Source organism: Trichomycterus rosablanca, chromosome 7 (assembly GCF_030014385.1).
Source record: "Trichomycterus rosablanca isolate fTriRos1 chromosome 7, fTriRos1.hap1, whole genome shotgun sequence".
Taxonomy (NCBI): Eukaryota; Metazoa; Chordata; class Actinopteri; order Siluriformes; family Trichomycteridae; genus Trichomycterus; species Trichomycterus rosablanca.
In genome coordinates this window covers 17,120,908-17,144,513 of record NC_085994.1, presented here as the reverse complement: position 1 = coordinate 17,144,513, position 23,606 = coordinate 17,120,908, and the positions used below count along the sequence as shown (strand labels likewise).

The following is a 23,606-nucleotide window of genomic DNA, read 5'->3' as shown; positions in this document are numbered from 1 at the left end:
TCACCCAGTATTTAGGGGGCGGCACAGTTTTTATGCCAGATTCCCCCTCCTGATGCAACCCTTCCTATATCCTGGACTCTAGGAGAACACAAACAAGTGCACCCTTCTATGGCTAGGCTGTTCGGTCTGTGTAGAGTCTGTATTGATGACTGACCGACTGAAGGCATCACTGAGATTCGAACCACAGATCTCAGCAGTAGTGGGCTCACCTGTTTTACATCTGCACCACCTCAACTCAGCATAAATTAAAAATGATACTCTATAATGTGATTCAATCAATTGAACTATTTACTTTATTGTGGGTAGTCTAGAAATATGTTGGTTCCAATTATTCATTTGGCAATGAGAATGTTACACTGCATAATGTCTCTATGGAATGTCACTTTGGCCTACATGCCAACATAAACTTATACAACTGTCTATACAACTGTCCATGCAACCAGTAAACACTGTCCGCTGACCTGTTAAAAATGAGAAAGCTCATGCACCAAAATCTGGCATATTACCTGGTGACTTCTTTGTGCCTGTATGAATAGATTGTTTGACTATAAAAAATACATGAACAGGAACAGTTTTCCAAGTTTAGAAAGAAAACTCAGGCTGTTACTTTGTGCTGAGATGAAATTGTCGAATGGCCAGATGTAATCCAATAACTTAACTGCCAAACCTCAGTTCAAATCTCAGCTGTGCTGGATGTTTGTCTTAGACAGCATATAGATGTTTGCACCTAGCAACTCTCCCTTGCATGCCATTTTTGCCCATCATTTTCTTTTGTGGAATTGTGTACACAGACCTTACCTGAGGGGAGACCTGCAGTTCTTTTGATGTTCGTCTGGGTCCTTTTGTGACTTTGTCGATGAGTCATCAATGCATTCTTGGTTCATTTATTCAGACTCACACATACACTCATGCACATGGACACACATTCAGACACACACACACAACATTCGGGTATTAGAAAGTATGCTTAATTTATTGATTTAGCAGATATCAGCACTGACAGCTTGTTCCGTTTAATGCTGTTATTCAGTTCTTCACATTTTAATTTATCAGCCTTCCATGTTCTGTTCTGAAGGGCATGAGGTTCAGCTTGCAGACACGTCTTTCTTTACAGGTACTCTGCATATGCTAATGCATTTTATCAGGTGTTTCTTCACTGCTTTTAGCTTGTCTGCATGCCATTTTTTTGGCATTGCTGAAAGTGAAGCCAAAACTATGTTACAGGACAACCAGGCAGTAGCAGAAATATGTGCCCTTGCGCAAACGGTTTAAATTGGTCACTTTTTACCATCAGGACTCCTGCCCAAAACCTCTTCTTTCCTCTCCTTTTCAAGTCAAGTCAAGTAAAATTTATTTGTTTAGCACTATTTACAAGAGAGGTCTTAAAGCATATTTACAGCATCCTGGACCAACAGACCAAAAACCACTATTGAGCAAGCCACTGTGGCACAGAAAAACTCCCTTAAAATTACATGAAAAAAACTTGAGGCAAATTTTTTTCTCAGATTTCCCCCCAATTTTCTCCCCTTATCTAGTCGTATCCAATTACGCAGGTTGCGTTACGCTTCACCTCTACCAATACAACCCTCCACTGCTGACTGAGGAGCTTCGCAACTGACACACAACCCCTTTGACTCATGAGCAGTACCGACTGCATCTTTTCACCTGCGAGTTCATATGCCAACCAGCCTTGTACACAGAGAGCCACACCCTGATCACCATTATTCCCCAACTCTGCACAGGCATCATCAATCAGCCAGCAGAGGTCGTAATTGCACCAGTTATGAGAAACTCTGATTCGGCTCATCCCACCCCTGAACAACAGTCAATTGTTGTTCATGTGGTCGCCCATCCCAGCCGGTTGGCAGAGCTGAGATTCGATATGATGTATTCGAAATCCCAGCTCTGGTGTGCTAGTGTATTTTACCGCTGCGCCACCTGAGTGGCATGGAGAAAAATTTTAATGAATAGGATTTACACAAACCATACATACACAAAAATAGTTTAAACTAAGATATACAGTGCCTTGCAAAAGTATTCAGCCCCCTTGAACTTTTCAACCTTTTGCCACATTTCAGGCTTCAAACATAACGATATGAAATTGTAATTTTTTGTGAAGAATCAACAACAAGTGGGACACAATCGTGAAGTGGAACGAAATTTATTGGATATTTTAAACTTTTTTTAGAAATAAAAAACTAAAAAGTGGAGCGTGCAATATTATTCAGCCCCCTTGCGTTAATACTTTGTAGCGCCACCTTTTGCTGCGATTACAGCTGCAAGTCGCTTGGGGTATGTCTCTATCAGTTTTGCACATCGAGAGACAGAAATTTTTGCCCATTCTTCCTTGCAAAACAGCTCGAGCTCAGTGAGGTTGGATGGAGAGCGTTTGTGAACAGCAGTTTTCAGCTCTTTCCACAGATTCTCGATGGGATTCAGGTCTGGACTTTGACTTGGCCATTCTAACACCTGGATACGTTTATTTGTGAACCATTCCATTGTAGATTTTGCTTTATGTTTTGGATCATTGTCTTGTTGGAAGATAAATCTCCGTTCCAGTCTCAGGTCTTTTGCAGACTGCAACAGGTTTTCTTCCAGAATGGTCCTGTATTTGGCTCCATCCATCTTCCCATCAATTTTAACCATCTTCCCTGTCCCTGCTGAAGAAAAGCAGGCCCAAACCATGATGCTGCCACCACCATGTTTGACAGTGGGGATGGTGTGTTCAGGGTGATGAGCTGTGTTGCTTTTACGCCAAACATAACGTTTTGCATTGTGGCCAAAAAGTTCGATTTTGGTTTCATCTGACCAGAGCACCTTCTTCCACATGTTTGGTGTGTCTCCCAGGTGACTTTTTATAGATATCTTTGAGAAATGGCTTTCTTCTTGCCACTCTTCCATAAAGGCCAGATTTGTGCAGTGTACGACTGATTGTGTCCTATGGACAGAGTCTCCCACCTCAGCTGTAGATCTCTGCAGTTCATTCAGAGTGATCATGGGCCTCTTGGCTGCATCTCTGATCAGTCTTCTCCTTGTTTGAGCTGTAAGTTTAGAGGGACGGCCGGGTCTTGGTAGATTTGCAGTGGTCTGATACTCCTTCCATTTCAATATGATCGCTTGCACAGTGCTCCTTGAGATGTTTAAAGCTTGGGAAATCTTTTTGTATCCAAATCCGGCTTTAAACTTCTCCACAACAGTATCTCGGACCTGCCTGGTGTGTTCCTTGGTCTTCATGATGCTCTCTGCGCTTTAAACAGAACTCTGAGACTGTCACAGAGCAGGTGCATTTATACGGAGACTTGATTACACACAGGTGGATTCTATTTATCACCATCAGTCATTTAGGTCAACTTTGGATCATTCAGAGATCCTCACTGAACTTCTGGAGTGAGTTTGCTGCACTGAAAGTAAAGGGGCTGAATAATATTGCACGCCCCACTTTTTAGTTTTTTATTTCTAAAAAAAGTTTAAAATATCCAATAAATTTCGTTCTACTTCACGATTGTGTCCCACTTGTTGTTGATTCTTCACAAAAAATTACAATTTCATATCGTTATGTTTGAAGCCTGAAATGTGGCAAAAGGTTGAAAAGTTCAAGGGGGCTGAATACTTTTGCAAGGCACTGTATATAACTAGCAAAAATAATAAACACGCAATCATTTTCACTACTGGATAATACAATGTCAATTGTGGACAATACAATGTCAATGTTTAAAATTAAACAAAACAATTAACACCACCATTTTTTCAGATTTGATTATAGAAATAAAACTTTTAACTCACCTTCTGGTATAGTAGTGATTTTAGACCCTTTTTTAATTCTTTGGAATCTCCTAGAATTTCTCTATTCATTGCTATTAATTGAATAACTTTAGCAAGCTAAAGCTGTCCCTCTGGTAGCCCTAAATATTCCCAGCGGACATGTATTTCATGACCTAAGAAATCTGCCTGCTGGTCAGTTTCATTTTTCTCCAGATTTAAAACTTTGGTTATGGTGCCAATAAGTTTTCTTAGTGTTGTAGATGAAATGGTACCAGAGAACTTCACACCAGACACCAGCTTTATACCACATTTTATCTATAGCAGACAATGCACTCTGGGTGGGCAAAGAAAAATGGATTGTTGGGTGGAACTCCACACTTTTCACAAGTTTCTAAGAGTAGCTTCATAGCAAAGACCATTAATGGCATCAGACGCTGTTGAGACATTTCGGCCTCTTTTGTTCTTAATTATCAGTGGAAAGTGATTGCAGAAACCGGGCAGAAACAACGGTTGCCTTGGGACAGTGGTAGCCTAGTGGGTAGAACTTTGGGCTATCAACTGAAAGAGTTAAAATCCCAGCTCTGCCATGCAGCCACTGTTGGGCCCTTGAGCAAGGCCCTTAACCCTCTCTGCTTCAGGGGTGTATACATATACATACAGTATGACAAATAAAGGCTTTCTATTCTATTCTGATGGCCCAGCGTTTTGCTTATAGGCTTTGGCAATAGATACAATGTATGAACTCTGTTGCTGTCCTTAGGTTGGCTGATAACAAGCAACCATCATTCCAGACCATTCTTGGGCTCTGCTATATGTTGTGCACACAAACGCTCATACACACTTACTTACTCACACATGCACACACTAACTCACTCTGACTCATTAGGGTGCTTTAAAACAGCTCTGGTTTTTTTCTTTCAGATATTATTTAGAGTAGGCGTTAAGCACGTACGACAAAGTAATTGAATAGCATCACCATACTAATTAGCAGCAGACCCTAATTATTAAAGTACCATAATGACATAAATCTTAAGTATTAAGTTTCCGTTTGAGACACACTAATGATCCCTAGGTATACACTGTAATTTATTTAGACCTAGAACCTTTGCAAGCAAGATCCAGAGTAAAAAAGATCTATGATTTAAGTTTTTTTTTTTTCCAGTTAGGGTCTTAAGCATCCAGCTGTCCCCATCCCGGACCTAAACTAAACTAAATATGTGGAGCTGATAGCTTTGTGCTGTATACAAGTTTTTTTTTCTTTATCAACAATTTGCAGTCTGAACTGTATTTCTGGATGCTATTCTCTTATTTATATACAGCACTGTCAAAAAGTATTTGATTTTCACCCAATCTGTCACATTTACATATTTCAGATCTTTCAGCTAATTTTGATATAAGACAACACAAGTAAACACAAAATGCAGCTTTTAGATGATCATTTGATGTATTAGATTTATTCAAACCTATATCACCCATGTAAAAAAAAAAATAATAATAATAATTTCCCACTCTGAAACTAATAACTGCTTATGCCACCCTTGATAGCAAACGAATGTTTGCAATAACCCGTGAACCCATCTTTTACATTGCTGTGGAGGAATTCCGGCCCACTCCTTATTTCAGAAATGTTTTAAAAAATGGACTGTTGACTGTAGGTATGTTCTTATGGGGGTCAGCCAGTGTTTTGGCAAATGCAAGACAAGTCTTGGTGTTCTTTTTGGTTAGTAGTGGTTTCCTTTGCAACTCTCCCATAGATGCCCAATGTCTCTCTTTTGTGGAATCATGTACATTGACCTTAACTGATGCAAATGTAGTCTGCAGTTGTTTGTCTATTTGTCTTTTGTGACCTCCTGAATGAGTCATCAAAATGTTCTTGGTGAATTTTTGGTGAGCCGGCCACTCCTCACTCCTCGAAAAGTTCACCACTGTTTCAAGTTTTCTCCATTTGTGGAGATTGGCTCCCACTGTGGTTCTCTGGAGTCCCAGAGCTTTAGCAACAGGTTCTAGTTACTGTACGACATGTTTAGATGTAACAGGTTTGGCAGTAAACATTCATCATCATTTTTAAAAGCATTTTGTGTTACCTGGGTTATTTGTCTCTAATTTCTCATTTTGTGTAACTAATATGCAAGAATTGAGAAACTAGGAAGGGGGAAATACTTTATCACAGCACTGTACTCTGTTCAGTTGTGCGTACTGTCCAGAAGTTTATTATCTGTGTAATTTTCATCCATTGTCCCAATTTTCCCATTGTTTTTTTTTTTTTCCCTTTTTCTCCCCCTTTAGCACATCCAATTGTTCTATTTGCATCGTGCTTCCTCTCTGTCTATGCCGAACCCTGCCCTGACCGAGGAGATCGAAGCTAACCCATATCCCCTTTGAAACATGGGCAGCAGCCGGATGCATTTTTGCCACCCACACATTGATGAGTGTGGCGCCACCTAGCGTTGCATGCGGAAAGACACACCCTAAGGGCACTCTTCCTCATCTCTGTGCAGGCGCCTCTAATCAGCCGGCAGAGGTCGTAATCACATTCTGACAGAGAGAGACCAACATCCGGTTCTTTGTCCCGCCCCCCAACTGAGCAACCGGCCAATCGTTGCTCATACAGCCACTCAGCCTCGAACTGGTAAGGCAGAGCTGGATTCGATACGATGTACTCAGAATCCAGCTCTAGTTGCAGCTTGTCTTTTTACCGCTGCACCACCTGAGCGGCTCCAATTTTTCCATTGTTAAGTCACATCCTTCTCTCAGTCATACTGTATATTCTTCTACATGTTACTCTATATCATGCCTATCTAAATCTTATTCTTATTTCGTCTTCCTCTTCCAATCTTTCTGCATATCCTCTTCAATTCTTACTCTTTATGTATTTGCTATTTCACCTCTATATCCATATTTAACACTGCTGTGGCTTTTATTAAGAAAGTAAAAAAAAAAAAAAACATTTCTGTATGGTGAACTGTGTAATAATCTTTGCACTCATTACTACTAGTTAATAGCTCCTGATATGTATCATCAGGACTTAATGGTACTGACACCATTGATATTAAACTGGTTGCCAACAGAAAAAGGCCACTTTCAGCTCTCTAATAACGAATGTTACTGTACTTTATGCAGTGGAAAAGGGCCCCGTGTGTAGTGTATTGTTATCCTTGTTATTCACAAAGTAGGTTGTTCATTTTTATTGTTCTTTATTTCAATGCACTATTTCCTATTCCTTTGTAGCCCTTTTTAGCTTGTTCTTGTCTTTTAGTTTCACTGAAATACGACAGGCACACTATTTTATTCCAAAATGCAGACATATAAGGGTGGGATGACAATAAAAATTGATTATTTCTGAGCAGAGTGGATCAACTGAGCTATATAAACCGAACTGCTATAAAACAGGTTTATAGTATAATTTTCTGATTTTATTGGCACTTCCATAAAGCAATGCACATCATAATTCTTTTCCTTGCTTGTAAAATCATTAATAATCATGCTTTTGTCTGATCTATACTACCAGCCCATTTGCACCCTCAGATTCTATAAATGTCTTTCTTACCATTTGTATTTATTAGTATTTTTTAAGATATTTGTAGCTAATCCACATATTGGAAAGGTAAGAAAATAAAAGATCAAACTCATAAAAAAAAGGAGTTTTAGTTCATCTGCAAGCTTAAGGGTATCAGTCAAAAATGGTCTAAGCCAGTGATTCTCCACACTTAATATGTCAAGGACCACTTATGTATTACATCATCACTACTTCCCATAACGGGCCAAAAGCAAAAGAGTAAACTTCAGCAGGTACTGCACAACAACATCGGTCCTAGGCTCGATCCCTGTCTCCCAGTTAATGTCTTTCTGTGTCTGCTTGGGTTTCTTTCTACCTCACACCCCCTAAAAAAGCAAAAGGTTCATAGGCTAGTCTAAATTCCCAACTGATATAAGAAACATATGTGTGACACACAAGTGTGTGTGAGGCTATGGGCATTACTTAAAATCACTTTTTAGCCAACTTCTCGTCCGCTGTCTGTTTAAATGCAAGTCAAGAATTTACATTCTTAAAATGAAAACCAGCAGCCTTCCAATAAGTCTGGGGTAGCAATCTGCTACTGCAACTTTAAATTTTACTTCTTCACAAGCAGTACTACATAGATAACTGAGAAGCCATATTCAAAACCGGCAACGAATATCTGGCAAAATAGGCTGTCAGACCAATTTCCAGTTTGTTCGTGGTGGGTCTGATTATTTAGGTCGCCAATCCATCACAGAGCACACACACACACTTTTTAGTAGCTCCAATTGACCTGACTGCATGTCTTTGGACTTGTGGGAGGAAACCGGAGCACTCGGAGAAACCTGCGCGGGGAGAACATGACTCCACACAGAACAGATCCTGGCCCAAGGCCCTTCTTGCTTTGTGCCGACACCACTACCCACTGCACCACTGCACCACTGTGCCGCTCGTGCATGAACAGAGGTTGTTAAAAACTAATTATTCCACTAGGACAGTGCATTACATGAAATTGTTCAGTGGTTTTATTATGACCAATGTAAAAAAAAAAGGCCATTTATGCAGGAGTCATTCCTCAATTCTGACAGAACACCTGACAAATGTGATATAAGATGTTTTTGCATTTTGTACTGCTTATGTATAGCTGAGTCATGACAAGCTGTAGGAGAAGCCAGTACAGGTCGGACGCTGTCTGTCAGAGCAGTGATGTGTAAATGCATTTTTTGCAGGCTGGCCAAGAAGAAGCTTTTTGTCTTATTGACTGACTCTTTATTGTTGAAATTTGCAAGTGCAGGAGTCGCTTGGGTGGTAGACCTAAAATATGGCCAACACACTCGTGGGAGGGGAGCCAAATAAAATTAATAGCCTAGGATAATTAAAAAGCTTAACATTCTGAAAATGTTAAATATTCCATAAGTTTAATTGATCAGGCAATGTCAAGGTTAAGAAGCACTGCTCGAGCCTCGAGCCTGAGTAACACTAGCCAGCCATATTTCAGAGTGAGCTAGCAAATGATTAAAAGTGCACTAGTCGATATTTTTGGTGTTAGTGTAATATATGATTAGGAAATATCTGGATAATATAATGAAATAAAATTGTTTAAACAATTTAATTAATATAGGAACATAGTTTGCTAAGTAAACACAGATTCTGGCTGGATTGCTTGTTGTGTTTACAGCAATTTTGTCAGTTACAACATAAAGACTCTTTAAGAGCTCAAAAGCAAACATGCCAGATTAACACACTAAATGATCAGTGTTTGTGCTTTTGTAGTTTAGCTTGTAACCAGTAAATTCTACCCAGTGCACCCCTAACGAAGCTATGATTTACAAGCAGTGAATGTTTTTATGCCTCATGTATTATAAAAAATGTACAACACAAGGATACACTGCTAAATTATTAATACTTTTATATTGCAACTACGGTGGCATGGTGGTGAATAAGAATGGGTTTAATCCTGCATCTGGTTGCTGTCTATGAAGAGTTTTACATATTACATATCTGTGCCCATATGAGTATCTGCCACCCCCCTTTCCATTTTACTGGCTCGTCTGAATTGCTTCTAGATGTGAGTGACAGAGTGGACAGGTGAGTGATTAGTGTTCTACAATAGACTAGCACTAGATTCCAGACCTATCCGCCCTGATCAGGATAAAGCAGATACTAAAGATGACTGGCATAAACAAATATTAAAAACAATTAATAACCTAATACATGCTTGTAAGTTGAGTGGCTGCTGTGAATTGCTTCTAGGGGTGTGTGAGTAAATAGTTAAATGACTTATACCGTTTGTATGGGTTCTCAACAAGTTGCCATTGTTTTGCCTGTTATGGAAAAAAATAGATTTTATGTTTGATATCACCTGAATATTAGTTTTATGCTGTTTTGTGCATTAAATCCTTATTTATATTGTGCTTGAGATGTAGATGGGAGTCTAAAGTACACAGATTAAGAGCATGTCTGTTGTAAGCAGATAAGAAACAACAGTTAGCACAGAATGGAGATTCCACGGTCCAACACCCAATGTGATGTGACTAGAGCAGTATAAAGGGAAGGCTAGAGTCCAAACACAAAAGTTGTGTGAACTGGAGATACAAAATGCCCAATATATGAATGTGTGTGTGTGTGTGTGTGTTTGCCCTGTGATAGACTGGCAACCTGTCCTGGAAGTCTCCTACCTTATAGGAGGAAGTGGTGGTAAGAATTTTTGTGCTTCTGGTGTCCATTTTGCCTAGGCTAATACCACCAAGGACTGACAAGGCAATTATACACATGACTCCCTCTAGTAGGCATGCTGTGCTCTGTGAATTATCTTGGGTTAGAGTTTGATACGGCAGTGCTAATTATTGGGCACCATCAATAGGTTGTGAATTCTATCCTGTCATGTTCTTTAGTTTCTTTCCTTTCTTGTCTTCCTACACCATCATATCCATTTCTCTTTATTTGTTCAATTAATCTGTATCCATTTTTATTTTAGGTTTACATCTAATAGTTTGTTTAGGTTTAGAAAATCACATAAACACAACATGAAAAACTTGACATTATGTCCATAATAATGTCACCATGCCAATGGGACCATACGCTAATGGGAATCATCACGTTTTGCATATTGCTGTACCAGTATTTTAGAGAACAATGGTGCATACAATCTTTCCTGATGTAACTACGTATATTCCATATGTACTGGTAAATTAAATCTAGACCGCTTGAATTCAGGCTTCTCTTGGATTCCAATCACTTGTTTACAACAACTGAACTGACCTGAAGTTTAGAGATGGTTGGGAAACACTTGATTACCTAGGGCCAACCCATGGACATGGAGAAAACATGACAAACTGCCTATAGAGGGAGAATGGATAAGGATAGATTTATATTCTGTTGTAATTTCTAATTTTGTACCATTCATACTTACATGATTAATGCCGTGCAGTCTGGCCTTGTTCACAATCAAATGAAAGTTCTTCGGCTCTTGTTTGAAAACTGTAAACTTAACACAGTGCATAATCACCCCTAAAATGACAAAATATTGAAGCTAAAGCAATTTAACATCACACAATTCAAGCTTTTAATCCATTTTCTCTCATTTTATCTTTCCACTGTCAGAAATGTGTTCTTCTGCGTGGTGCTGCTCCCCCTAATTAAATCCAATTTTGCTGAAATTGGCTGCTTCATAAAAAAGTAATAACCTTGTTTTTGAAAACTGGCTATGAAATTGGTTTGGTGGAAAGAAAACCATTTTACTTTGTTCATCATAACACAATCTAATATTTAATTGCATTATGTTGATTTAATTGGATGAGGGTAATAGGAATTCCACTGTGATTTATAAGGGTGAGTTTAATTAGGCTGACAGAGAGAGGGAAAACTTGGCCCAAACATTTTTATATCAAATGTATTCATTCATATTTCATTTATAAAAAGTTTTTCAGCTAATTACAAAATTGAAGATAGAGCTCGCTCCATTGACGCTGCTGTTTTCCTTATGTTATACATTTCATCCAGAAGCATGGGCATTAATGTGGAGCTGGGTTTTCTTTGCTGCTATAACTAGCTCTTCTCCATTCCATTCTATTTTCATCAACTGCTTTATTCTGATCAGGGTCGCGGCAGGGCCGGTTCCACCTGAAAACACTGGGGGCAAGGCAGGAATACCTATGATCGGTATCTCCTAAATATTCAGCTTGGGTGTTTCAGCCACACCTACTGCTTAAAGGTGTGGAAATCAATTATATAGAATAAATTATACACTTTAATTAAGTTTGTGGCAACATTTTGGGCAAGGCCCTTTCCTGTCCCAGCATGACTGTACCAAGCTACACTAAGACATGGTTTAATGCAGAGGTGTACAAATCAATCACAGAGAGGCCCAAAATTTAAAACCGGGACAAATGTTGAGGGCCAAACAGGGTCAACATCCAATTACCAGATTGCATTATGCTTCCTCTCTACTAATGCTGATCTCCACCCTGACTGAGGAGAGCCGAGACTGACACACGCCCCCTCTGATACGTGCAGTAGCCGACATCTTTTCACCTGTACGAAGCGAGTTCATATGCAGATCAAATTTGTGTATGGAGAGCCACAAATCCCTTGACTCTGTGCAGACGCGATTAATCAGCCAGCAATGGTCACAACTGCATCAGTTCTGAGGTCTTAGCCGGCACCCCCCTAAAACAACAGCCAATCGTTGTTTGTGTATGCGCCCAGCCTGCCGAATGGCAGAGCTGAGTTTTGAACCGACGAGTTTGAAATGTCAGCTCTAGTGTGCTAGCATGTTTTACAGCTGAGCACCCTAGGGTCAACATTTATTAAACAGTATAAACAGGATATTTGATAATGTGCAAAAGGAAAATGTAATTACATAGGTTACATGAGCGTAATTGACTTCTGACTTTGGATAAATGTGCAATAGACATGCTGATGGGGGATTGTGTTGATTGTATATACTGGCAGGCTGCATATAATTGTACCTCGGGCCGGATGTTGTATCACAAGCCTTGAGTTTGACATGTCCGGCTTAATGAGTTTGCTGTGGGAAAACAACACAGCCCAAAAATCTGGCATCCACTGAGAAGATTTGTCAGTGACTAGTCTGCCACATGGTGAAGAACGATTCAGCTTCGAGCATGAGATTCCACCATTCCAGATTCAATTTGTGATGTTCTTTTAAAAAATCAGTCGCTGCTATGCATTGCACACATTATTCATAACCTTGGCGCTCAGGTTGCGCAGCAGTCTAATGCACTAGCCCACTACTGCTGAGAGCTCAAGATCTTGAGTTCAAGGTTGGGTCTCTAACAGCTTGATTTACAGAGGGCATATTGTGGCTCAACAAACAAGGTATGGCTCTGTGTAAGAGTCCACTTCTGGTAGTGAAAATAAGCAGAAAGTGAGGGGGGCGTATGATAGTCTGCAGCTCTCCTTAGTCAGGAGCTAGTGGGAGAGGATTGCAATCTGACTAAATTGCAGGGAGCCGCTAGTCTCTAAACCTAATCGAAATCATGCTATATTCTTGTTTGTGGCTGTTTTTGCCATTGAAACTCAATCCATGAGGCTTCTGACGCACATTTATTGTATTCATTGTGCTTCTAGAGGTAGTTCGGAACTTAGAATTGGACCACCAAGTGCTAAAGCACACTGCTATGAACTTGTGTATTCAAATAAATGAGGGTTTTTCAAACTTTTTTTCAAGTGATTCACATTTTTTCCCACGATTTTTACCACAACCCAGGCAACACAAATGATGCATCAAAATGAAATATACTTAATTAATAAAAATGATAGGAATCTGGTCCCACTGTGGTTTACAAGGTGTAAAGTAAAGCTTCCACAAAGGGTGACCGTCTAGAAGTTCATGTTGTGTTTGTGCCTGTTAATATTTGTATATGTAGCCATAGCCTAGTGGTAAAGGTACTGGACTAGTAATCAGAAGTCCACTAGTTCAAGCCCCATCACTGCCAGGTTGCTGCTGTTGGGCCCTTGAGCAGGGCCCTTGAGCAAGGCCCTTAACCCTCAATTGCTCAGACTGTATACTGTAACTGTAATTTTGGTTGCTTTGGATAAAGGCCTCTGCTAAACGCCAAAAATGTAAATTCATTATTATTATTTTTCTCTGCGACCCATTTTTTGGCTTGTGACCCACCCAAGGGTCACGACCCAGGGTTTGAAAAACCCTGTACTACATCACAACTGGGCTGTTGATGCTTGTGATTGTCCAGACTTAACAACAACAGCACTTCCAGTTGACCAAGGCATCCTTAGCTGGGCAGAATATACTTGGAATAGTGGCATCCTGTCACAAGCTGCCCCTGTAAAGCCCTTAAACAAAGGACTTAAACCCAAGTTGCAGGATTGTATCCCATTTTGAATCTAAGGAAAGAAAATCTGTTTCAATGCGATATGAAAACTCACGTATTGGAAAGCTGTTTACTAAATTGTGAATTAATGCACTGGTTTCCATATTGGGGAGTAAAACCTACAGCCAAGAGTAACACACAGAGAATGAGAAAAAAGTGATTACAAAAAAGAAAGAGTGAGGGGAAGGGGGGCTTAAGCAGGCTTACAGCAGTGATGCTGATGATGAAGCAGCGAATATGCTCCATATGTTCCTCACACCACTCGTTAAACCACCACTGGGCTTTCTGCTGCGCTGAGTATGAGCCAGAGAGAGAAAAAGATGATGTAAGAGAGCTTTAATCTTCTCAGTTGTTCTTTTTACCCTGTCTTGACTCCTTTTTAGTCCTACAAACATCCTATACACAAATATCAGGAACACACACACATTAAAGACCTGAAATATATGTTATCTTAAGTTTAAAGAAAGATGATGCGTTCATAAATGTTGTGAAGTTACATTTTGGAAGCTTGTTTTTCCCTACTGTTCTTACAGAATGTGAATAAACTCAGCTTTTCTGGTACAATATTCAGTAACACATTACTTAAACATTCCCCATTACTGAGACACTCCTGTGGTGCAGATACTTCATGGGCTGCATTGGCTGTGCCTGAGGAAAAAAAGTCAAATGGACTTCATTGCCACTGTACAAATGTGACCTCTGCTGTCTGGGTACTCACAAAGTTCATAGCATGTCTCTCTGTGTTCCAGCTGCCTCTTATTCCTGGCAGACTATCTTTGATTGTTCTTGGATTACATCTTAATAGAGTTAATGGTGCAACCAAACTTGCCTAAATAAGTAAATCAGATAAAAATAGATAAAATAAACTAAAAGTAAAAAAGAAATACAAGACATCAAAAAGAAATGGATGAGAATGAAAACAAAGTAGAGGCAATAAGATACATAGAAAAAACAAAAAGTGGGGAAATGAAATAAAACAAAAAGATAAATAACCAATTAGGAAATTAAATTAAAGAAAAATGTGACAAGTAGACTGACAATCAGAACAAGTAACAGAGGAATTAAGGTTAGGATTTGTAAAAAGAGCAGCAGGTAGGAAAGAAACAGGCTGGCAAAAACTAGGATTAACAGAATTAGGACGCAGAGAAAAGTTCAGAAGGACTGTCGAGCAATTATAAGACTGGCAAAGAAATTTACTAAAGAAGGTCAAAAAAGTGAAAAAAAGAATGAGAGAGACAAGAAAGGAAAGAACAGGGAAGAACAGGACAATGAAAGCCTGGGAAGGATAAAAAGTGATATGAAGAAGAGCAAAAAGAAGCTATGAAAAGTAAACCACAAGGAGAGGAACTAAAAAAAGAAGATAAATGAAATGCTTTAAAGAATTTGAGGGAGAAAAATACATGTAAATGAAGGAGAAGCATAATAAATAAAAATTCAGAAGATTAAAATGAGAACTAAGCAGGCAGAAGAGAGAGCATTTAATTTAGGAAACTTAAAATTAAAGACAAGAATAATACAGATGTTTCAACACCTCCCTCTAGAAACAATCTAGAGCTACTTCACCATGGCACTGGGTTCCAGAAGGATTCTTCTTGTCTTGATGGCAATAATTGGGCAACAATGCACTTGTTCACATATAGCAGTCTAAAGTCTGATGGGAAGCAGGGTTACTCTTGTGGCAGGAAGCGTAAATCAACCCATTGTTGTTTTAAGTTAACTACAAATTCCAGCTCTAACACTCAGAACCTGATTTCAGGGATATTTAAGGAAACATTGAACGCCCATGCAGTGCTGAGTCATTTTCTCAGTAGGTAAGGTGGTCGAATGTTGTGCGTTTCTTCCTTGATCTCCCTTGACTGGTGGACCGAGTAGCTGGTTGGCTGGCTGGTCACAGTTCCACCTATCCACTCTCCCATTAGTTGTAGCTAGATAGTAGAATTGCTCTAAAGGAAAAGTTGTTTCCGTCTCCTTTTTCCTTGTTATACTGAGTGGATGGCCAGGCGGCCGTTTAGCTCACTTAGTTAAGCACTCGGTTTTATTCCCAATAATCTGGTTTCCATTTCTGCCTCATTGGGCGGTTGTTTTTTTTTTTTTTTGCATGGTTACCTATTAGCCTTAGCTAGTGCTTCGGAGGTTTCCTATTGATTCTGCCCAGTCTCAGTACTTGAAACCAGAATTACTTCAGTGGGGAGTCCTCTTCTGTGTACTCTCACCACCCTGTTACAGTACTTCATTTAAAATGATACTTAATGCTTAAGCCTCTCGCTTTTGGACCTGAAGGTTATGGAACACTGATGCTCCTGCTTTTAATTAAACAGTTTTTCGTAACAAATAAAACACTGGGCCAAGTAATGATTCTGAATTTTAAACAAAATCAGGATGGTTTCCAAGAGCCTGAGTCTGGCAGACAATATTTGCAGTCATATTATTATCTCCTCACATCATTAGTGAAATTAAAGTAGCACTTTAGGACTATAAATGTGGTGGACAGTGGTAGCCTAGTGGGTGGAGCTTTGGGCTATCAATTGGAAGATTGTCGGTTCAAATCCAGCCTCTGCTATGCAGCCACTGTTGGGCCCTTGAGCAAGGCCCTTAACCCTGTCTGCTCCTGGTGAGCCTTACAATGGCTGACCCTGCGCTCTGACCCCAGCTTCCAAACAAGATGAGATATGCAAAAAAAGAATTTCACTGTACTGTACATCTGTATATGTATATATGACACATAAAGGCATTCTTCATGTGATTACTGTTGTATTTGCTTTAGATTAATCAACATGAAAACACATGTTTATGCTAAAAACAACCAAACAACAACCTGCACAGACAGTACTGGCCATGTCTGGGGGAGGGCCAAAAGGATTTCTTATTGCTGCTGCAATTGCAGACTTTGCTGGCAGGTCGATGACGCCTGTACAGAGACAGGAAATAATGGATATCAGTGCATGACTCTTAGAAGTGAAAAAGTGGCTGGCTACTGCACGTCAATAAACATGTCAGGTGGGGCTCTCCTCGGCCAGGGCAAGGGTCTTCAGCAGTAGAGGTAATACATCTGGGTAATTGGATACGACTAGATTGGGAGAAAAAGGGGAAAATGCAGAAACAAAGACCAAATAAAATTCCAGTTTGCATTAAAGCGCTGTTGTTTTTTTAACATTGTAAATTTAATTGCAGTGACTTTGACCGTGGAGTCATTGTTGGTACCTACATTGTTGCTTTAGACTGTTAGAGTAAAATAGCCAGACTTGTTCAATCTGATAGAATTCAAATAACAACTCTTTTTAACCACAGTGACCAGAAAATCGAATTAGGCCTTCAGACAGATGGGCTACAACAGCGAAACACTGCACTGGGTTTCACTCCTGAGTAAAATTCAGCGGTTTACAATAGGAAAAAATGTCATGTTATGTTTGTTGATTTCTTCTGTGACATGTCAGAACAGGGCTTAAATAACATGAATCTCCGGAGCTAACCTGCCATGTGTCAACAGTTAAAGCTAATTGGCCTGAGGTTTGTGTTTTGTGGCACACACCAGGCCCACTAATACTAGTTGAGCATTGTTAAAATGTCACAGCCTACATAAGCAAACTGTCTTACCCTGTGCTTTCCCTTATGGTCACAATTTATCGACTTTCTTCTTTAGAATAATTCTCCCATCTATCTAGCTACAAATGATGGGAGAGAGTGGATAGGTGAAACCGTGACCAGACAGCCAACCAGCTACTTGGTTCACCAGTCAGCTGACATGGGTTTGATGTCATGATGCTTCTCTTCCAAAGATAAACTTGAAAAGGGAAGATATGAGAGAATGAAGACAACTGAGAGTGAACAGATACAGCAAGTTATTCAAACTGATTCGAAAAAGGCTTCCTGAATGTAGAAATAAGAGGCAATGTATAGATCTTATAATGGTTAGTTCCAGCAACATTATGCACCATTTCAGAGTCTTCTTTAGCTGGTTCTACAAACGTAACAATGGTTATTGGTCAGGGGCTTCTTTAGTCACTGCATATGAATTCAGTAGAGCACCTTTGGGAAGTAAAGGATTTATGTGGGTTTGAAAAGTTGACAAATTTGCAGCAATTACATCATGGACCAAAATTTTAAAGCAATGTTAATCATCTTGTAAAATAAAAAAAATAAAAAAATCAAAGCTGTTCAGAGAGCAAGGAAATGAGATGCCTACACAGTAGTTTGATGTTCCTAATTTGATGGCCAATTAGTTTCATTTATTTATTTATTCATTCAGTAAAATGTGACATGTTTACTGTTAAAGGTGGGTTCTTCAAAAAGTTTCTGCACTTTTATATTTTCAGTGGAAATGGTAAGGGTGGGAGGAGTAGTAATTGGTCGTGTCTAAGAGACTGAGAAAGAGCTTACAGTCCAGATTTAGCTCCATCTGATTTCCACCTTTTTAGACCGCTCAGAGAAGCTTTAAGGGAAAGAAGATTTTAATGTGGTGATGATGTGAAAGCAGTGGTGCATCAGGGGCTACACGCTCAACCAAAACTATTTTTGCTGATGGCATTAAAAAGTTGGTACAACGCTGGGAAAAATGCATCAGAAGGTGACTATGTAGAAAAGTGTCTTAGATGTGGTTATGATCGTTAGTTATCACTGTAAACAATTTTATATCAATAAGGATTTATACTGCCACCGCAGCCTCACCTAATTGCATCAACTAAATCAGCTCTGGAATATAAACTTTTTTGCAGGACTTACAAATGGACAACTAATCAGATAGCAGATGGCAGCCAGTGCTGCTCAACATTTTAAGCACGAAACGATGAGCATGAGAAATTCCAGCAATATTAAGCAAAAAGCTTCTGTTAAGATGATGACAGCTGACAAATCTGTGCATGTTACTGACTGGGTTATGCGTACCTCAAGGGGTAGTCATAATGGTACATAAGAATCATTTTTAGATTTACATTTGCTCTCTTTATCTTAAAAACAAAGCTAAGAAAACTATCTGCCAAAAACAAATCCCTGATTCTGCTCAATAATAAACATTTAATCAACTTACACATCATTTTTCATATCTAGTAAGCACATCTGAACTGTAAATGGGTTCTGAAAATATTTGTGTGTGTGTGTGAATGTGTGCACACACATTACAGTATTGTATGTCTTCCTGACATGTTGAGTCTGAACTGGAGTGAATAGGCTGCAGAATTTGGAGTCTCCCAAGATCTACCAATTATATGCATGTTGTAGGTATACAAGTACTGACTGCAGCTCCTCTGTTGCTCTGTACACTTTGGTCCCCCACCCTGCCCATCAATAAAAAAGGAACACCTATAGGAACAGCACTGATTCTTTTTGAGAAAGCAATAAAGAGAATTACCAAAGTGTTCAGAGCAACAAATGACTACAGTTGCTAATTTTATATCTGCAAAGTGAATTTATATGATTGCTTTAACTATATGTTGGGGGTCAGGGGTAATAAGAACTCTAAAGTTAGGAAAGCACTGCTCTAAATTTTAATTGACCAGTACACTGTATATTCCTACCTAGCAGCAAGCATCAGTATGTCTTGATCATGAGCTTTGGGAGGACAGCATCCCTATTGAACTGAGTTGATAATAGCCCACTACAGTGGAGGGTCCAGTTCAGTGGGGAAAACCAAAAAGTCCACTGTGCATGTGCCAGTTAAACAGAAAAACTCCCACTCCCAACCAAACTTTGGTCTCTGCAAAGTAATAACTTTGATATCACTAGGGAGAGAGCAGCAACCTGCTGGAGCTTTAACCAAATGTTAAACAGAAACAAATGTGTTTACTGAAAGGCTTATGCAGGGAACGGTGACAAAAAGCTACTTAAAATATCAAATTTTTAGGGAAAAGCTTACTACCGCTTTTCATATAGAAGGTTTTTGAGGTGTTTATTGGAGGCACTTTATTTAATAAGGACAATCACAATAGGAAAAGGTTTAGCAATAGGTAGCCTAGTGGGTAGAGCTTGGGGCTAACAATCAAAAGGTTAAGAGTCCGAATCCCAGCTCTGCCATGCTGCCTCTGTTGGACCCTTGAGCAAGAGCTTTGGGAAGACAGCATCCCTACTGAACTGAGTTGATAATGGCCCACTACAGAGGGTCCAGTTCAGTAGGGAAAAAGCCAAAACGTCCACTGTGCATGTGCCAGTTAAACAGAAAAACTCCCAGAATGCTTCTAATCTCTGCAAAGTAATAACTTTGATATCACTAGGGAGAGAGCAGCAACCTGCTGGAGCTTTAACCAAATGGTAAACAGAAACAAATGTGTTCACTGAAAGGCTTATGCAGGAAATGCTGACTAAAAGCTACTTAAAATATCCAGTTTTTTGAGAGAAGCTCACTACTGCTTTTCATATAGAAGGTTTTTGAGGTGTTTATAGGAGGCACTTGATTTAATAAAGACAATCACAATAGGAAAAGGTTTAGGTATAGGAATAGGGACAGTGGTAGTCTAGTGAGTAGAACTTTGGGCTAACAATCAAAAGCTTGAGAGTCAGAATCCCGGCTCTGCCATGCTGCCACTGTTGGGCCCTTGAGCGTGAGGTTTGGGAGAACAGCATCCTTAATGGCCCACTACAGAGGGTTCAGTTCAGTGGGGAAAACCAAAACATCCACTGTGCATGTACCAGTTAAACAGAAAAACACCCATAACGCTCTTAGTCTCTGCAAAGTAATAACTTTGATATCACTAGGGAGAGAGCAGCAACCTGCTGGAGCTTTAACCAAATGTTAAACAGAAACACGTGTTTATTGAAAGGCTTATGCAGGGAACGGTGACAAAAAGCTACTTAAAATATCCCATTTTTAGTGAGAAGCTCACTACCCCTCTATATATAGAAGGTTTTTGAGGTGTTTATATGGAGCACTTGATTTAATAAGGACAATCACAATAGGAAAAGGTTTAGGAACAGGAATAGGGAAAGTGATAGTCCAGTGGGTAGAGCTTTGGGCTGATAATCAAAAGGTTGAGAGTCCGAATCCCAGCTCTGCCATGCTGCCTCTGTAAGACCTTTGAGCAAGAGCTTTGGGAGGACAGCGTCCCTACTGAACCCAGTTGATAATGGCCCACTACAGAGGGTTCAGTTCAGTAGGGAAAAAGCCAAAAATGTCCACTGTGCATGTGCCAGTTAAACAGAAAAACTCCCAGAATGTACTTAATCTCTGCAAAGTAATAACTTTGATGTCACTAGGGAGAGAGCAGCAACCTGCTGGAGCTTTAACACAATGTTAAACAGAAACAAATGTGTTTACTGAAAGGCTTATGCAGGTGACAAAAAGCTACTTAAAATATCCAGTTTTTAGGGAAAAGATTACTACCCCTTTTCATATAGAAGGGTGAAGTGTTTATAGGGAGCACTTGATTCCTTGTATCATTACGATATTATCATCGATATTATATTTGTCATATTTAATAATTGTAGATCATAAAACAAAACAATACACAAAAGAAACTTGGGTAAAACCATAACAGATTTGTCAAACAATTGTATTTATTCAAGGATGTTATTCAATACCCATGTCAGCCTTGGTTACTCAATCAACCAGTCAACCAATTTAATTGATAGGCCAATTAAGCCATTTAAACACAGCCATGTTTGATTGTAGCCAGCACTGCAGAATACAAATTCATCATCTTGAACCTTAAAGCCCTCAATATAAGTCCTAGTCATAATATAGCTCCATGTATGCATAAATATTATTGGCTTGCACATTGTAAATATATGTAGGCAAACAGGTATACCATGTCAGGTGGGTCAGCTTTGTATTTGGAGGTAAATGTCTAGCAACTATTTAAAGTATTACCTAAATTCTTATCTTAGGGACTGGGAACACATAATATTACATATTATAACGGCTATTGGTTATGATCACTTGCTGAAAAGTCACGACTATAACAGTTTACATCAATGGTGTTCCAGTGGTGGCATTTTCTTCATTAATGTATGGATAATAAGTGAAAAGCACAGCAGCTCTTAGTGAGTGTGGCTAGTGACTAATTTGTGAAGACACATGGTAGATATACCTGAAAAACTGCCAACTCATTGCAGATCTTTAGTAAAAAACACTCTGTGTAGAAGCTCTGATTTGGAGATGTGCTCAGTCTCTGTATAAAGTCATCGATGTAAGAAATCTCTGAGATAGCAGGGCTACACAAAACAGAAAAGTGTAAAAAACACATGAGGCCAACAGACTACATCAGATCTAGGTTTCAATCTCCAATAACAAACCTTCTAAATATGGTCAAAAAGTGTTTGGATTATTGGTTCATCTTTATGTCTGTAAATATTATGAAGGCACCATCCATATGTAAAATATTTGAAAACATATCACATTTCAGATGCTTTGCTGTGTAAAATATTAAACATATACATGTGTCTTAAAGATACAGCATAAAGTGAAAAGATACAGTATAAAGTGATCCTTTACAAAGGAAAATAAATTATTTGTTAGAAAAGATGACATTTAAAAAGACATTTGTACAGCAGATGACACATCTCATTGTTTGCTGGTGCTACGTGTAGACAACTTTGATGCAATATGTCTCCTCGTTCTTGTCCTCCTGGTCATTGATGAATACAAGGATCTCTTCAGCACCAACGCCTTGACTGGGAGCAAAACGGAGACCGATGCTGTAGCTCGCACCTCCATCAATCTATAAACACAAACATATTCGTACATACAGATCAAGGTTAAGATTGAATACATGTCGTTTTAAACCATTAATCTACACTATATAATCAAGGATATGTAAAAACCCTTCTTTATCGTGGAGTTCAGGTTTTACCCCTATCCATTGCTTAAAGGTGTATAAAATCAGTATATAAAATAAATAAGATGCTTGGTGGCAACAGTTTGGAGAAGGCCCTTACTTCTTTCTCAACGCCTGTGCCATGTGTACATGTCCATAAGTGGTAGCCTTGTGGGTAGAGGTTTGGGCTCTCAATTGGAAGATTGTTGGTTTGAATCCAGGCTCTGCTATGCAGCCACTGTTGGGCCCTTGAGCAAGGCCCTTAACCCTGTCTGCTCCTGGGGCGCCATACAATGGCTGACCCTGAGCTCTGACCCCAGCTTCCAAACAAGCTGGGATAATTTTTCTTAAAAGATATTGTTTAACTAGTGTTGACCTCAAACCTATTAAACATCTTTGGGATGAATTGGAATTTCTACCTCAAGCCAGGTCTTAATACATATCAGTGCCTGACCACACAAATCCCCTTCACAAATGGGCACAAATTCTACAGAAAGCTTTTTTGTGTAAAGCCGTCCTATAAGAGTAAAGGCCATTATAGATGCAACAACTCCATTTTACCAATCATGGTCAGGTGTCAACATACTTCATACAGGTGTATGTACATACTGATGAGCCGAAATATTAGGACCACCTTCACCTTTAAATGCAGGATTGACGGTAGTTACTCATAGTACAGATGTTGAATGCAGCAGATATGGGTGACCATAAAGACTTGGGTGACTTTGATTACAGCCGGATTGTTATGGCAAGACATCCAAGTTGGACTATCTCAAGATGTGCTCACAAACAGTCATGGTGAGTACCCACTGACAGTGTCCAAGGAGGAATCTGCCACAAACCACTGACAGGCTGCTGGATGGCCAAGACTCATTAGTGCCAGAGGACAGGGGGACTCTGGAGTCAGGTACAGACAAACAGAAGAGCTACTGTGGCTCAGATTGCATATTGTTTTAATACTGGTGAAGAGTTTAATGTCTTACAATACACAGGGCATCAAACCCTTTAGTGTATGAGGCTGCAAGGTAGCAGGTTAGTCAAAGCACCTACAATGGACACATGTGCAACACAACAATGGAAAAAGGGTCAAGGAATATCAATGCCCTTGAATTACGGTGCTGGTAAAGACTTTTAAAAGTGTATTGGATGTCAAACAAGACAAACGAATAGATCCTTGACTAAATCAAACCTGAAGTTTCACTTGAAGGCCAGATGACCAAACTAAAGCTCTCTTATTTTGGGAAGACC

General features: G+C 39.5%; 1 protein-coding gene across 2 annotated transcripts in view; it reads right to left on the bottom strand.

Annotated features, from left to right (window-relative positions):
- Window positions 1-21,076: 21,076 nt before the first annotated feature.
- The window catches only part of nphp4 (nephronophthisis 4), a 298,208-nt gene continuing 295,678 nt past the window's right edge, over window positions 21,077-23,606 (bottom strand). For both annotated transcript variants that reach the window (XM_062999062.1, XM_062999063.1), the window contains exon 30: window positions 21,077-22,262. In XM_062999062.1, the coding sequence (XP_062855132.1) occupies window positions 22,122-22,262 (141 nt within the window). In that variant the 3' untranslated portion in view covers window positions 21,077-22,121. The remainder of the gene's footprint in view (window positions 22,263-23,606) is intronic.